Source organism: Salmo salar, chromosome 06, assembly GCF_965601325.2.
Source record: "Salmo salar chromosome 06, fSalSal1, whole genome shotgun sequence".
In the NCBI taxonomy this organism is placed as follows: domain Eukaryota; kingdom Metazoa; phylum Chordata; class Actinopteri; order Salmoniformes; family Salmonidae; genus Salmo; species Salmo salar.
Window position 1 is genome coordinate 61639352 of NC_138296.1, and position 16858 is coordinate 61656209.

The following is a 16858-nucleotide window of genomic DNA, read 5'->3' on the forward strand; positions in this document are numbered from 1 at the left end:
TGAGTGGGTTGAGTCACTGACGTGGTCTTCCTGTCTGGGTTGCCCCCCCCCCCCCCCCCCTTGGGTTGTGCCATGGCGGAGATCGTTGTGGGCTATACTCGGCCTTGTCTTAGGACGGTAAGTTGGTGGTTGGAGACATCCCTCTAGTGGTGTGGGGGCTGTGCTTTGGCAAAGTGGGTGGGGTTATATCCTGCCTGTTTGGCCCTGTCCGGGGGTATCATCGGATGGGGCCACAGTGTCTTCTGATCCCTCCTGTCTCAGCCTCCAGTATTTATGCTGCAGTAGTTTATGTGTCGGGGGGCTAGGGTCAGTCTGTTACATCTGGAGTATTTCTCTTGTCTTATCCGGTGTCCTGTGTGTATTTAAATATGCTCTCTCTAATTCTCTCTTTCTCTCTTTCTGTCTTTCTCTCGGAGGACCTGAGCCCTAGGACCATGCCTCAGGACTACCTGGTATGATGACTCCTTGCTGTCCCCAGTCCACCTGGCCGTGCTGCTGCTCCAGTTTCAACTGTTCTGCCTGCGGCTATGGAACCCTGACCTGTTCACCGGACGTGCTTGTTGCACCCTCGACAACTACTATGATTATTATTATTTGACCATGCTGGTCATTTATGAACATTTTAACATTTTGACCATGTTCTGTTATAATATCCACCCTGCACAGCCAGAAGAGGACTGGCCACCCCTCATAGCCTGGTTCCTCTCTAGGTTTCTTCCTAGGTTTTTGGCCTTTCTAGGGAGTTTTTCCTAGGGAGTTTTTCCTAGCCACCGTGCTTCTTTCACATGCTTTGCTTGCTGTTTGGGGTTTTAGGCTGGGTTTCTGTACAGCACTTTGAGAATATCAGCTGATGTACGAAGGGCTATATAAAAATACATTTGAAAATTTGATTAATTGGAAGATATGTCCCAAATGGCACCCTATTGCCTTTACAAGGCACTACTTATGACTAGGGCTCAGGGCTATAGGGAGACATTTGGGGAGTGGGTATGGAGCCCAGTCGGCTCGGGGATTCAAACCAGCGACCTTTCGGTTACTGGCCCAACGCTCTTAAACTGCTAGGCTACCTGCCGCCGCTGGATAGCCTGGTCACAGGTCTGTTTGTACGGTCTTGCCAACTCCTATGGTCACGACAGCACAAACATACTGGATCTAGGGCCAGGCTAAGAGAGGGAGCGTAACAGCAGTAGTGGCAGGAGGACGCACCTGGGCTTTGCTGAGCAGGATCTCCAGGCCGTTGAGGAACTTGGCCAGTGGGCTGGCCAGACTGAAGCCCATGATCCTCTCCATCACCACCGTCAACTGGAACAGAGAGACAGACGCGCGCTCAGCAACACTAAACACCTGAATGCTTACTGTCAGGTTCTTATTTTATCAGAGTGAATATCTCACGGACACTAGAGAAGCTTAACCAAGTTGAATTCTTCCCGAAAGGGTCGTGACAGCTGTAATTCAGACAACCAGACATTTCTCACCGTCACAGGTATATATATATATATATATATCCCACTTAAAGACACTCCTCCTTCTCTCCAATCCTTACATCTTATGGTTAAACAGGAAGAGGGTAGTAAAACCCGTTTTACTCCCTTCAGGGGATCTGACCTCAACCCCTCCTTCGCCTTATCCACAGATGTTCATCTGCTTCCCGTAGAGCAATCCTTTGATCTCCCGTCCACCCGGCACATTCCACAGCCACTCCGTCTTTCTACAGATCTCACGCCTTTATATACTATGCGTCTGATCTATCATGTCTTCAATGTTCAATTTCTCTCTCGTGAAAGCCTTATGTTCCGCACGGGAATTAAGTGGATTAAGTAACATTCATTTTAAAATAGCACTTAACTACTAAGATCAGTGAACCCTTACTAGAGGATATGAGATACGAGACACTTATAAGCCCATAGCCTGGGCCACTCATGGCTCTTTACCTGCACTAGGGCAGGGTGCTCGGGCCACTCCTCCAGCCTCTGTCTGACAGCCAGGGCCAGCTGTTCCAGTACAGGCAGACACAGGCGGGCCTCGCTCATGTTGGGCTGCTGGTAGAAGTCATAGGGCCCGTCTGGCTGGAGGGTCAGGCCCTCGGGCCCCGGGGTCCCCTGGACAGTGTTCTGGAGCAGGGCGCTGAGGAGCAGCTGGGTGCCTGTCATCTGCTGGTCCATCTCAGAGTCTGAGGGCCACGATGGGGGAAATGCCATTTTAGACAAAAGTCATAATGTCTTAACACAGCAAACAGTAGATTTATGGAAATATTCTAAAGAGAAGAGCAGGATTCAGTTAAATCATAGGATAACATGCCTGTAGGCAGGGCTCAGCTTTTGCGTAATTGTGTAGATATAAATATAGACATGGCGTGACTAAATGTACTACCCACCCATGAGATGGTAGAAGCGTGACATCACAGGGGCTGTGGTCTGATAGGAGGAGACCAGAGCTCGGATGTGATCTCTGCTGTGATTGGCTGGAGCACTGGCCTGGTACCACAGTGATTGGGTGTAGCCCAGACAGAGGCGTTGATGGACCTGTACCACAGTGTTCATACAGGCTGGAGACAGGCAGCCAGCGTCGCTGGGATCTTCTGTCACTTCCTCCTCCTCTGGCTCTCCCCTGTCTGCCGGTCCTTCCAGACTGGGCTGGGCAGTGATGTCAGAAAAGTCCTGAGGAGAGAGAGAGAGACAGAAGAGAAAGTGAGAGAGGGAGAGATGAGAGAAAGTGAGAGAGACAGAAGAGAAAGTGAGAGAGACAGAAGAGAAAGTGAGAGAGGGTTAGAGAGGCAGGTTGTTTACGGTTGCAAAAGTTGACTAGGTGATAGTGAAATGTAACAAACTAAAGAGAGATGACATTGGATCCATTGGCTAGCCCTGAAGTGACTGTACCTTGTTAAACTGGGGGAAGCAGCGTCGGAAGTCTCTCTCCTCTTGCTCGTCCTCGCTCAGGCCCGTTCCGTGGAGTCTGCTGCGGTGACGGTACAGACTGGCCTCGAGCTGCTCTCTCTCCCGCGTACGTCTTTCCTGCTCGTCCCACTCGTTCACCAGAGCCTGGACATACCGCATGACAAACAACATGAACACTGGTTGGTCCACCTGACTATCAATCAATAAGATCAACAAATGCCAATCAAAAAGTCGACATCCAATGTTATCCAATCAAAAGTTGTGACGCCCACCTGACAGATGTGTCTGAAGAGTTTGAGTGTGTCCTGGCTGAGCTGGCCTGTGGAGAGGGCGTGACACTGCAGGTACAGCAGAGCGTTCAGGAGTAACGTCCCTGGCTCTGGGACCACGTGATCTGGGTCCGGCTGGGGCAAGAGCTTCCCTAGGCCCCTCAGAACATCCATGCAGCCCCTGGAGCACAGGTAGTCTGCCCTGGCCAGGTAAGAGGGCAGGCTGGGGGAGATGGAAGGGAAGGCCAGTAGGCAGGACACCAGCTTGGGCAGGCCAGGAATGGGGGTTAGGGAGGAGTCCACCTGGGATGCCACCAGCCTCATGCCGTGCCGGAGCTGGAGGATGGCGGTCCTCAGGGGCCCCACCACGTCAGGGTACAGCGGGTACTCCTCCACCAGCCTCTGGGCGAAGCGGTGCTGCGATGCCTGCCACACAGCCTCCTCCTTCAGCAGGCCCTGAGTCCCCGACCTGAATTTGAGGCCGCTCCCCTGGAGGGCTTTCAGCAGGTGGGAGAGCATGTCTTCCACAGCGGCCGGCTGGCCGATGCTGCAGAGGTAGTGCTGCAGCTCCTGGAACAGCCTGCCGTACTGGGGCTCGTTGGGCCTGCAGGCCTGCTTCCTGGAGAGCTCTGCTATCTGCTCCTTCAACTGCTGCATACGGATCCACAGGTACCTGCGAAAACAGAGACAATCACGTTTAAAAAGACCCCAATCTGGCAAAAACCAGAACTATCTGTGGCCAAATGCATAATATATTGCCATGGTGTCTGTGGACACGTTGAGTTCTGATACTGCGGACGGTTGTTCACCTGATGCGAGGATGCTGGAAGCCGTCGGTGGTGCTGCTCTCCTCCAGCTCAACTCCGGTCAGCAGCTGAGAGGACAGACTGCGTCCTCGCCACTCCTCCTGCAGCAAAGCCAGCTGGGAAAGAAAAGGAAGGGACACTGTCAACGTCACATATAGGGGAAGAGAATGACACTCAACTCCAATGTTAAGAAAGACCAGAGACTTAATATCTCCTGTCATTACTACACTCCACAAGGTTGAAAGGATTAAGAGAATGCTGCATTGACAGTGGCCCACCTCCTCCTGGGCGTAGTCCAGCTTGTAGGCCCTCTTCACGGCCGGGTCGAAGATGGTCTGTGGGGTCCAGGTCTTAATCTGCAGCAGGCCCATGTTGACCCAGAAGACCCCGGAGCGGACCAGCTGGCTGAAGCCCTGGACGCGGATGGAGCCCTGGACCCTGTTCTGGACAAACTGCTGCAGGCAGGTGAGGAGGGCGTCCAGCAGGCCTTCGGGGAGCAGGTTGGGGGGCAGGAAGTCCCTGAGGGCGGTCTGGACCTCCTGGGCAGCTACCAGAGGGTCCTGGTCCTCCACCAGGCTCTCGCAGGTCTCGGTGTAGCCCTCCTGCAGCCCTGGGGGGAGCAGCTCTGACAGGGACTGTAGCTGCCTGCGCAGCACCACACCCTGCAGCCGCAGGTCAGTACTCCTGAGAGAACCAACAGAGAGAGGGTGAGACAGAGATCCTCTAGCCGAGTCAAATGGATATTAATAGCGGCCTTGTAGATATGCACCAAAACCACAGATTGCGTGCACCACTCTTGATATAGGTAGGGTAAGGAGTTTTCCTATTGATAGTGTCAGCGTTCTATATGATTCCTCTCTAGAAGCCTGAGGTGCATGCGTCTTTCTCCAGCGCGTGTACCTGAACTCGGCCAGGGCCGGGACAGCCATGTTGTCCCACAGCACGGCGGTGACGTCTTGGAGCTGCTCGGTCCTCTCCCTCCACTCCCCCAGGGTGACCCGGGACGAGGACAGGAGGGACGTCCCCGTGGGGTCCCAACGTCCCCCTGTCTCGCTGCTGCTAAGAACCCCTGACATGCATCTGGACCACACAGCTTTGCTCAGCATGTCAGGACCCTAGAGGTGACGCAAGGAGAGTGAGTGAACGCCTCATTTATGGAAAACCCAAATCCAATTAAATAATTAACTAAATCTCATCCTCCAGCCGGCTCTGTATGTGTTACAACTGAGGTTAAGAAGTAAGAAGGTTAAGAATTAACATATTGGAATCAGAATGGCAGGAAATGGAATTAAATTCAGTGATGTAAATGGGTCCAAATCCTGATGCACAAATCAAACCAACATCATTGACATCAACACACATTGAGATTGTTTTGGCAAGCTGTGAGCCTCTCTAATATCATACATGTTACATTAGCTACCATTTTTTCAGGTCCCAGAGGTGACTTGGATGATATCATCTGGCCCTCAGGACACAGGGGGTCCCACTTCAGCCAGCGCTCGGGGTCAGCGGTCACACTGCTGCTCCACAGGGCCCACAGGGCCTCTGACAGCAGATCACACCACACAAACTGCAGCTCCTCCACAGGCTGGGAGGGGAAATGCAGGCAGGCACAAACAGTCAACAACGCATGACACAAAACCACATCTTCTGTTCTGTTTGAGGCACAGGTACCGGGATGTCCTCTTGAAGGACAATACAACAACACGATAAATCAATCATACTGAGGGTAAACTGGTTGAACCACTGACCCGGTCACTGCTGAGGAGGAACCAGAGAGGCTGGAGCTGGCTGACGTTCATGGGGGTGGACTGGAGACAGAAGCGCAGGTGTTGGGAGACCTCACGACGCAGGCTGTCCTCGGACTCCCTGTCCCTGTGGGCAAAAGTCAACACTAGCTAGTTATCGATACAACTACGTGACACGACAACCGTATTTTTGATGGCATTGTTGCTGCTTTTGTGTGAGGTTTCTAATATGCCAGAGATGACACATTTGAAACGCTACATACTTTCAGGCATGATTCAAAATCCGATTCAGTAAAGCAAGATAATCCTCCATCCGTCATGAAGTGTACTTCCTCCATTGAGCCAGTTTGGCCGTTCTCTTACCCCTGTGTGAGAGCCAGCTGCAGCAGGTCGGTGCTGAGCCGGAGCTGGTTGAGGACGGCCAGCTCCTCCATGAGAGGCCAGAGCTGGGCCCTGCGGCTGAGCTGCTGTAGCACCTCTCTACAGGGAGGGGCGCTGTCCCCCTGGTCCCCCTCGTCGTGCATGGAGGAGGGGCGTACCTCCAGAAGGCCGCACGAGGTCATGTGATCCTGCTGCTGCTGGACGCACGACACCAGCCTCTCTAGGACACCTGGGGCCAGAATAGAATGGAATAATGAATAGTTGATGCAAACACTGTCAGATCGACACACAGACACTTCACTCTGTAGCACCAGGTTACCGGAGTTCTGGGGCTCTAGCTGGTTGTTGGCTAGCAGGACCAGGCCCCAGGCTTCGAGCAGTCTTTCCTTGGTGTCCAGGCCCAGAGCTGCTCCCTGCAGGCGGACCAGCTCCTGTCTCCACAGGGAGGCTGTGTTGTCCAGCCTCAGGTCACCCACGTCCAGGGCCCTGCTCAGGACCCTCAGCTGGGAAGCACACTCAGCCACAGACTCCAGCTGTGGGAGATGGAGAGGGAGACAGCATCATATAACATGGACGATCTCCATGAACTCTACCCGATGAAGGTATCCGACAAATACCGTTACGCAATGTTTTAACTTTCACAATAAATCCTAGATGTTTTTTTTGGTTTTAGAATGGAGAGTTCAACTTCAGTTAGCACCTCTACTCCACTTGACTGCCAATAACAGTTAGGGCAGTGTAAAGGTGTTTGTCATAGTGGATTGAATGCTCTCGCTCTTCCTCTGTACCTTGAATGGAAGGGGTTTCCCCAGGGTCTTCTGGATCCCCTTCAGGGCGGTGGCCACGGTAACAGAGGTGGACAGGACGGTCTGGATGGCAGCTGACACCGTCTGGAGCTCCCGCTGACCACTGGAACAGCAGGGCAGCACAGGGTTGTCGTCAGTCATTACATTGCAGCCAGAAAACACAAAGTCCCCCTCCCCAATGACCGTTATTACTACGCTGACTCTGGTCAAAAGTAGTGGACGATGTAGGGAACAGGCGACGCGACAACTTTTACTGCCAATGTGTTTGATTCTAAATGTCCAGAAAGTCCATCGGAGGATTCTAACGCTGACTCCTGGGTAAAAAAAGGAAGGCGTCACTCACTCATGGGTGCCATCTCCCAGTAGCAGCTGTGGCAGCCGAAGGATGAGGTGTTTCTGGACCCACTGCCAGTGCAGCGACAGGACCGACACTCCCTGGGAGTCGGCAGGCAGCGAGTTACACACCTGCCAGAACCGGTCTCTCCACTGCAGCAGCTGCAGGATCTGTGGACACCATAGATCCAATGTATTACTATCTTTCTATTTCATTCCATGGTGGACACGCACGCGCACACACACACACACACACACACACACACACAAGTTAAGCCAAGGTTGACGACTGTTGCTGAATGAGAGAAACTCAAATGCAACTGCAATGACTACGACGGTGTTACGACGGACCTCGAACATGAGGTGGTCAGATATGTAGGGTTGTCCAGTCTGCACGGCCTGCAGCGTGAAGGTGTCCCACAGGTCAAAGAAGGAGCGCAGGTGCATCAGCACTGGGTGAGGCAGACGACCAATGTCCACCGTCCCTTTAACGGTCAAAACAAAACACCATCAATATTAAAACCTTCCTATTACCACAATCCCCCCCCCCCTGAAATACTATATACTTGACTAAGTATATGTTCAACATGGTGTACTGTACAGACGAAGCTGTACCTTTGGAGAAAGCAGTGGCCAGCCTCAACGCACTGTTGTGTGCTGATGTCTTGATCGCACAGCTCCCCACCGCAGCCCTCTCCTCTCTGTCCATCAACAGTATGATCCTGTTAAGACGCACATCACACCCAGGTTACCCAGCAACCACAGTCACCGATGTAAACCCAGTCGCTAAACATCCAGACAGAGGTCGAATCCAAAATAGCTCCCTATATATATATATATATATATATATATATATATATATATATATATATATATATATATATATATATATATATATATATATATATAAAGGCACTAGTTTTGACCGGAGCCCAATATGCCCCGGTGAAAAAAAACAAAACAGTGCACTATATAGGGAATAGGGTCCAATATGGGACACAGCCGAACGCATACCTGTTGGCCACTGCGTTGAGAGCCTCCATGAACTCCATGTACCTCTCCTCATCCTCAAAGTTGCACGTGTTAGCCAGAATGTCCAGGTACTGCTTGTTCCAACGCATGTCCACCAGAATCCTGTAGTCATCTAACAAGAACAGACATGACCATTAACGTCAACTGTGCAATTTGTGGAAAGGGATTGTTTTGATGGGAGTTATGGTATGTAAGATCTGTGCAAAAGAGTTGGAGGGTGTTCGGAAATAGCCGGGGAGGTTTTTGTTGTTGGTACAATCGGTATATAACGTACACGTTGAGGAATTGAGTTTGTTTAGCCTACCTGTGCTGTGTGGCTGCAGCAGCTCAGTGAGGGACTTTCCCTTCACAGTCAGCTTGCTGCTGAACATGGCCTTCAGAGCTCTGTTCCCTGCCTCCAGCTGCACCAGTGCCACCTCTGAAACAATAAAACGGATATCAGAGAAGTCCTTCAGAGTAACATGCACCACAGACAGACGGCTACAAAGCTCCATAAAGGATTTAAAAAAACATAGGAATAAGAGCAGTGAGTGGAGCTCCCTACCAGGGGCGTGCTTGTAGCTCTTGGCTAGGCTGGAGAGCCAGGCGGTGCGGAGCATCCAGTCGGAGTGCGAGGCCCTTTCGATGAGCAGTCTGACGGCGGTGGGTAGCAGGCGTAGGGCGTCACCGTCCTCCACCAGGTCCACCACGCCGCCGGAGAACACCAGACCCTCGTGCAGCGCTGTCCCGCTCTGAAGCGCCCTCTGGAGGTCACACAGGCTCAGCGGACGGCTCCTGGTGACACACGTCAATCCAAAACGGTAGCATTATCGCTACAATAAGACCCGGTAAATCTCTGGGGCCTAGTTCTAATCTGTTTTTCCAGGCCTTGTCATATGATCAGTAAAAACCCCTGGCCCGACCTGTGACCTACGAGTCTCTCACCTCTTGCCCTGCATGCTGAGCGTGTTGAGGCAGAAGGAGAGGACCTGTCCGTCGCGGAGGACCGAGGAGAAGCAGGAGTCCTCCGTGGATAGCAGGGCGGAGGGGAAGCCGTCGGGCCACACCCCGGCACACAGCAGCCCGCTGCCCCAGTCCTCTGTGTCCAGGATGGACAGGCGACGCTCAATCACCTCCTGGGCTTGCTGGAACAAAACAGAGCAGGGGGCAAAACATGTAAAGCTTATCAATAAGATAGAATATAAACATATGAGAATAGAAGTCGTATTGGACAGTGGGATGTCACTACATAGATCTAGACTGGTCTCCGGGGTATCCCACATCACAGAGTAACAGGCTGATTGGCTGAGGGTAGCGGTGAGAGTTTCATACGGTGGTCTATAATAGACAAGGTGGTGGTGGTTGGTACCTGTTGGCTGGCGTTGGTGCGTTGGCAGAGGGAGTAGGCCTCACCACAGGCATGCTGTAGGGCACTGGGCAGGTCCACCCCTCTCTGCAGCTGGCAGGACAGCAGGGCTGCAGCGTGGAGCAGGGAGGAGACGCATGACGCAGGGGAGTCTGGGTGGACAGAGAGATTCATGTCAGATGACTCCTTCTACGGATACCTTTGATTTGGAAGAAACAAGCAACGTGCCAACCCCAGCTGATATCTAACTGATATCCTCCATCTTTTGGAGAGGTTTCTCTCAGTGCCCAGGGCTTACCCCAGATGGTAGCTTTGATGTCGGTGTGTATCTCGATCAGCAGGTCACACACACAGTCTCCGGTCACCCCGGCGGTGTGGAGTACAGTCTTCAGGTCCAGCGTGTCCCAGCAGACCCCCTCGTGTTCCCCTGGGATGTAGATCTCCACCCCTCGGTTCCTCATGGCTCTGGAGATCGCTCCATGGATTGGGTCCATGGTCAGGAACAACCTAAAGGAGATGGGGAGACGTGATGAGTTGAGACTGGACTATCCAAACAGAGTGTGTGTGTGTGTGTGTGTAACCTTTTGTATTGTACCTGAAGTTGGGGTGTGGGGTGATGGAGGGGGTGGTTCCGTCGATGACCCCGCGCTCGTTGATGGTCAGACAGCCGCCGGGCTCCAGCAGGGCATTCAGACGGTCCAACACAGAGGGACTTAACACAAACACAACAGCCATTTACCACACGTCTACCATCTGCAACACACTCTTGTGGCATCCTGCATCAGACCAAGGGTTAACTCAAACCAAGGGTTAACTCAAACCAAGGGGTTCAGGAACTACCTGAGAAATATAACAGTGTCTTTTCCTTCAATGTGATCATTTCAGATGCAGGCCATTTCTCACCTGCAGAAGTTGACGTTGTCCATGAGCAGCCAATCCCCAGCCTGCAGGGCCTGCACCAGCATGCCGTCCAGCCACTCAAAGCCTCCGTTACTCCAGCCGTCCTGCAGCTGGGCCAGACGCTCCTTCAGCAGGGTGAAGTCCATCTGCAGCTTGGACATGTCTGGAGAGAGGGCGGGGACACAGAACATAAGAGGTTACACTACTTTATCACACGAAGACGGGTAGATATTTTCCTCGAGCAACGATACGTGCAGTGAGCAAAATGCTACGGTTAGTTTCCCCACAGCCCCTGTGTACAACGACCCAGTGTACAACGACCCAGTGTTGTCCTTCTTTACGACTTGCTTCAAACATTTCATTAATCGACTACTCAAACACTGTCATCGTGACTCTAGCGATCGTCTGTTCCAGAGGGAGCTGCCTGGTCCTGACACGACCTCGAGGACGATGCACATGTACCTTCATGCCCGTTTGTGTTCTTCAATCAACGTCAAGTGTCAAATATACCGTACCTGTGAACACCTTGAGCTTGGTGTTGAGCTTCTGCAGCAGGAGGATGATGACCTCCAGTTTGTTGAGCGCCTCCGAGGTCACCGCCCCGCCGGTCCTCTCCAGCCCCTCCTCCTTCAGCCAGCGGTAGAACAGGCTCCAGGTCTTCAACAGGAACTCGGTGTCCTGCACCCCCGCCCCGTCCAGCGACATCAGACCCCGCCGCGTCACCATGGCGACGATGTAGTCCACGTTCTCCAGCACCTGCTGCCAGGGCCGAACGATGTCCACCTGGAAAGAGAACAGACCCAACTCGGCACTCTGGGAAGGAAAAACGGGGGCCGACCCGACCCGTGCTGCAATCCCAACTCAACCAGCACTATAACTCAATACTCAATACTAAGATGCTACAAAGAAGCATTTATAGTATGCGTGTTCAGCTAAATTGCAGTGGGACTGCACAGAATCACTGATCTACAAATCACCTTGTATTCCTAATTACTACTCATTAGGTGTCTTGATTACATAACTACTCTGCTCGTCGCCTTGCTCAAACTGATCCTCTCAAAAGTCTCTCTGTGATTGGTTACCTGCTCGAACCCTCCCAGCAGCTCGGTGGTGTCCATGGCGCTGTTCATGGCCATGACGCGGAGGCGGTGTCCGGTGAGCAGGGCCAGGAGGCGCACCAGGCTGGTCTTCCCGCTGGCCGTGGGGCCCACCAGCACCGCCATCCAGCCCATCTCCACACACTTCATCAGGGACTCCAGGGGCCGCAGTGCCTGGTGGGTGATGGACAGAGGAGGGTCCAGGGCCACAGGGGCACCTCCGCTACGCTGGAGCACAGAGAAGCCCACCTGGATGAGAGGGAGAGAGGAGGAGGACAGAGAAGAGGGTCAATTCACTTTCTCGATAATTAGCTCTGAACGACACCATTTCATCAGTACAATCAAAACATTTCTTGATAATATCTTCCAATAATAATAATATATTTCAACTGAAAATTGGATGGAGTTCGCAACATGGCTGACCTGCAGATTGAGTGGAGTGATGTGGAATTGTCTTGATCCGGTGTAAGGCTCAAAGTCCTCACCAAACACCTTCCTGAACACAGACAGCACCTGAAGACAAAAACACGTCAAGAGATAAAAAAGGAAGTTTGAACACAAACCCACCGAGTAAAGGTGCTACATATGTACAGGAGTTGTAGTCTACATACCTGGGCTTTGTCTGCCTCGGTCCTCATCCTATCAGCGTACACCAACCCCACATGCTGACCCGGGTTGAAGAACCCTGGCGATTGGTCGGCCTGCATCAGCTGACACCAGCGGAACATGTCACGCAGGTTGAACTCCCAGGGGCCTCCTCTCTGACCCCACTTCCTCTCCACAGACACCTCATGGACCAGCTGTGAGAAAATAAGAATGCAATACAACTTTGTCCATTAAAACAGAAATCTTTCTTTTTACTGCGTTTTTTTAGGGGAACAGAGTTAAGGAATATGAGTGGCTGGACAAAATGGTGTTTAAGACAGCAAAAACGGACTATGAGAAATATGGTGGCCAACAAAGAAATGGGGGGGGGGGGGGGGGGGCTCAGTTACTTCATGACATTACAGGTGGAAAAAACAAAAACAGAATTGATTCTCTATCAAACAAGTCCTCAACATAAAATCAGATGACTACAGTGACCCATTTGACAAGGACAACGTGTTTTTTGGTCACTTCGCCGCGCACTAATGGCACTGAATGTGAGGAACATCGGCCGCAGCTCTACAGGCTGGCGGGCATTGTCCTTGGCCGCGAGGTCAAATATGGACACATGTCACCTCCCCAACGGTCACAGAGAGCCAGAATAACAAAGAGTTGAAAAGGACTGAATGGGGAGTCGGTGTAACAGGACGGCTCTACCTACCCGGTTGTTGAACTGCACCATTTTAGAGATGATCTGATTGTCAATGTTCGGGAAGATTGAGTCTCCTATGAATTCCATGTCCTCACTGGTCAGTTGATCCACAAACACCTGAGAAAATATGTGAAATGTCTGTTTATTCCCCCCCCAAATGACTACAATATATTCAAAAACAACCATAATATTTATTCAACGTATCATTACATAATATATCTAAAACACCGGCTCTTTAATCACTTACCTGAGTGAATCTGTTGAGGAAGGATTTGGGCAGGCCCTTGCGCCCCCCTCCTTGAGTAAAGGGGTTCTGGCAGCCAAAGATCTTGGTCTTCTCGTGTTGTACCTGGAAGCTCATGCCCAGCTCTGGGATGTAGATCTCAGCACGGTGGTCAAAGCAGGCGTTTAACCCCTCCAGGACTGACTGTGATGCCAAGTTTAACTACACAGAAAAATAGACGTGTCATAAAAATCGCATTCTTCTCCGAAACATTTCATTTATAATCACCTAAAACAACACAAATTCGAGTAAGTTTATACAAATGTCTATTTGCTGGGGAGTTAATAACAAAAAACAGTGAGAGCCCCCCACCTCATCCAGGACAATCCAGTGTCCAGCCTTCAGTCCAGCCAGGAGAGGGCCATCCCGCCATGCAAACTCTCCGCCTTTTCCTCCCTCCACAGGCAGGTCTGTCCCAAACAGGTCTGTCACATCCTGTCAGGAAAGGATATGACATCGTACATAGGTTAAAAGTTCTTCCACTTGTCCATTACTGTGTTGTTAATTCCTTGCTCATTTAATTTCACAATCTCATAAATTTATACCAGTACAACGATATGACAACATGTACCTGAAGTTGATAGTTCAGGAATGACATAATAATACTATATAGTATACACATATACAAAATATGAATCCAGAAACTTTATGTGACATTTGAAATTGGCATAATCATAGTAAAGCCTTCTATATTAACACAAGAGCCCCAGTGAAAGTTAGTGAACAGCGTCTTACAGTCTGCTCGGAGAGGTTGATCCTGACCAGGTGGTTCCCAGAAGCCTTTGCCAGGGCGGCCACCAGGCTGGTCTTGCCCACTCCAGGGGAGCCCTCCAGCAGCACAGGTCTCTGCAGCTTCAGGGCCCGTAGGAGCCTCTGGGCGTTGACCGCTGTGGTGCCTGCGGCTATGGCATAGTCAGTCAGGCTTCTGCTCTCCCTCTCCGGGCCTGATCAGAATAAAAGGACGAAAAACGGATGGAAAAAGGAAACAAAATCAACGAAAAAGGTAAACGCATTCATCGCCAACGACACACAGAAACTGCAGGATGTTTTACAAAAACAGGTCCATTAAACCAAACGCTCCGGTCTTGCTTCCTATGGCACCCTATATAGCGTACTACTTTTGACCAATGGCCCATGCTCTCGTCTAGGATCAAAGTGTCCCCAACCTGAGGGGATGTAGAAGGGGTCGATGCCAAAGAAGTCGTCCCCCCAATGGGGCTCCCTGGACAGGCTGGTGTCGTAGACCCTCAGCGCGTCTAGCATCTCCTGGTCCAGCTTGGTGATCCCACCCAGTTTGGTACGCAGGAAGCTCAGACAGGCCCTGCGCGCCACCAGGGCGTTCTCCGCAGCAGACGCCGTGGTCCCTGTGACATCATAGGAGGGACGCGTGAGATTGAACGATTCTAGTAGTTACTAAGCCTCTCACAACAGCAGCCAGCGTCTTCCACGTGCTGTGTACTCTAGCCATACATAAGCAAAACTAAATCTGGCAATGGATCATTTGCTGTTGTAATTCCACACGTCAACAACAGTCTGCACCCCGGTGTCTGACCTGAGCCGATGCCGTCCACGTAGACCAGGCACGCTGCGTGGATGAAGGCAGTGACCGTGTCCAGCCGGAGATCCCACTCGGCCTCCTCCTCGCCCTCGTCCCCCATGGTCATGAAGCCGTCGGCGTCTCGCTCACACACCAGGTTGAGGAAGTTGACCCAGGACAGGATGTCCCTGACGCTGACCATGCAGCGCCGCCCAAAGTCCTGGTCGGTCAGCCAGTCGATGAAGTCCAGCATGAGCTCGGCGATGTGTCCTCCTGGGTTGGGGGTCAAAGGGTCATGGTGAGAGATGGCCACAAAAAGGAAGTAAAACGGATATTGAAAGTACTGGCGCCAAATTAACACAGAGGGTGCAACACATTTGAAGCAAAGCACAACAAAAACTGGAGAAGACCATATAAAATATGCGGTCAGACTATTCTAGCCTACCAAACGGTACTCCTAGATGAATAGCTGTATTATGTCTGTGGTGTGTGGAGGAGAGGAGTACCTTGTTGGTCGCTATCGTCCAATGAGAGGCCAGTCCTCAGGTTGTGCTGGATGATCTGCACCAGGTCACTGCGGCTGTTGCTCTGGGGGCACCAGATCTCTGTGAACCTGTTCCTCAGCGCAGGTGAGAGCTGGACACACGCAGAGAAATGTTAACAAGTTGGACTGATCGTTCACCTAACAAACAAACGTGCTTGTGGTCCTTTACAGGCAGAGTTAGAAAATAATAGAATATAGACTGTTCACCTCCTTCTTCCCGAAGTCTCCCCCAGGGTTCATTGTGGCTACCAGGCGGAAGTTCTGCCCTGCTGTAATCACCTCCACGTCGTCGTCGTCGCCACTTCCTTTCTCTGCCAGCACCAGAGACTTCTCCGTCTCTAGGACACTGAGCCAATCAGAGAGCAATCAGAGAGCAGGGTCAGAGAGGGTCAATGCTATCTAATGAAGTGCTATACGCTAATTCTTGTGAGGAAGCGGCTCTATTCCCATATCCACACTAGCATTCCATTTAGAATGAAGTCGTGTATTGGGGAAGGATTCTAAGTCGTATACTAGTGCCGATACTGGAACATAGTCAGGGTGTGTACCTGTTGAGTCTCTCCAACACAGAGTCGTCAGCCAGGGAGATCTCGTCCATGAGGAACACCCCTCCCTCTCTCATGGCCAGGACCAGGGGCCCGTCGTGCCACTCAAACAACCTGCCGTCCTCAGCGTCCGCCTGTACCAACACACAACGACAGGAGGGGGTCAGTGGGACTGCATTATCTGTTGCATTATCATTTGTGACTGCATTATCTTTACCAATACAGCATCACTTTATTTCATTTATTTTTTTACCTCAATTAATAAGTTAAAAATGCCATACGAAGAGTTTATGATGGCTTCATTAAGCCTTATACGTTCATAGTTCATTTAGATTGTGCCCAATATCAGTGTAGTATCCATCTACCTGCTGCGTCCCAGTGTGTCTGACAGGGCGCAGGCCGCCCAGGAAGTCAGACGTCTCCATGTGCAGGTGACAGTTGAGGGAGAAGAACTTCTGTCCGGCCAGCGCAGCAAAGAGCTGGCAGATAGTGGTCTTACCGCACCTGGGGGGGGGGGGGGGGAGAGAAAAACTTACGTCCTAACTGATCTGTCATTCTGGAGGCTAATACTGTAATGCAGTGGCCTCCGGATATGTAGACACAGAGATTTGTCGTTCTGTAGGTACTACTGAGCCATTCACTTTACCATGCTTGCTTTGGAAATTATATTTCTAATTCAAATGGACAATCAGGGACTCCGTATGAATCGTACCCAGTGTCTCCCACCAACAGAACAGACTCCCCGAAACGCAGGGCCCGTCCCACCAGCACGGCCAGTCTCCTCATCCCCCGCGTCCACACCACGTGACGGAACTCCTCAGGCACTCCCGCGATGCTGTCCACGGACGGACCTGCCAATCACAATAACCCTATCACACACTGACCGATAAAAACAAAATTTGGCCTACTCAACTTGATTGAAATCATTGGGGTACGTTACGCAAAGGGAGCGGGTGTCATTCCAGTTGAGAAGGACAACGCCACGTGACCCACATTCCATACACTTCACACTCAATTTTCATGTTCACACACTATTGTCCC

The 16858-nt window shown here is 51.5% G+C and overlaps 1 protein-coding gene across 1 annotated transcript in view; it reads right to left on the reverse strand.

Annotated features, from left to right (window-relative positions):
• LOC106607713 (midasin) overlaps window positions 1-16858 on the reverse strand; it is a 48111-nt gene that overhangs the window by 17145 nt on the left and 14108 nt on the right. The window contains 39 exon segments of the mRNA XM_014204960.3: window positions 1207-1302; window positions 1932-2170; window positions 2375-2657; window positions 2877-3038; window positions 3167-3836; window positions 3973-4085; window positions 4248-4653; window positions 4870-5084; window positions 5390-5557; window positions 5721-5844; window positions 6081-6327; window positions 6418-6631; window positions 6887-7007; window positions 7248-7408; window positions 7589-7722; window positions 7853-7959; window positions 8252-8381; window positions 8574-8687; window positions 8814-9043; window positions 9194-9393; window positions 9618-9766; window positions 9913-10121; window positions 10210-10326; window positions 10518-10677; window positions 11030-11297; window positions 11597-11860; window positions 12035-12124; window positions 12223-12411; window positions 12918-13025; window positions 13156-13353; window positions 13504-13626; window positions 13927-14135; window positions 14358-14555; window positions 14744-15001; window positions 15235-15364; window positions 15480-15618; window positions 15821-15951; window positions 16183-16321; window positions 16530-16668. Coding sequence (XP_014060435.3) covers window positions 1207-1302; window positions 1932-2170; window positions 2375-2657; window positions 2877-3038; window positions 3167-3836; window positions 3973-4085; window positions 4248-4653; window positions 4870-5084; window positions 5390-5557; window positions 5721-5844; window positions 6081-6327; window positions 6418-6631; window positions 6887-7007; window positions 7248-7408; window positions 7589-7722; window positions 7853-7959; window positions 8252-8381; window positions 8574-8687; window positions 8814-9043; window positions 9194-9393; window positions 9618-9766; window positions 9913-10121; window positions 10210-10326; window positions 10518-10677; window positions 11030-11297; window positions 11597-11860; window positions 12035-12124; window positions 12223-12411; window positions 12918-13025; window positions 13156-13353; window positions 13504-13626; window positions 13927-14135; window positions 14358-14555; window positions 14744-15001; window positions 15235-15364; window positions 15480-15618; window positions 15821-15951; window positions 16183-16321; window positions 16530-16668 — 7352 coding nt within the window.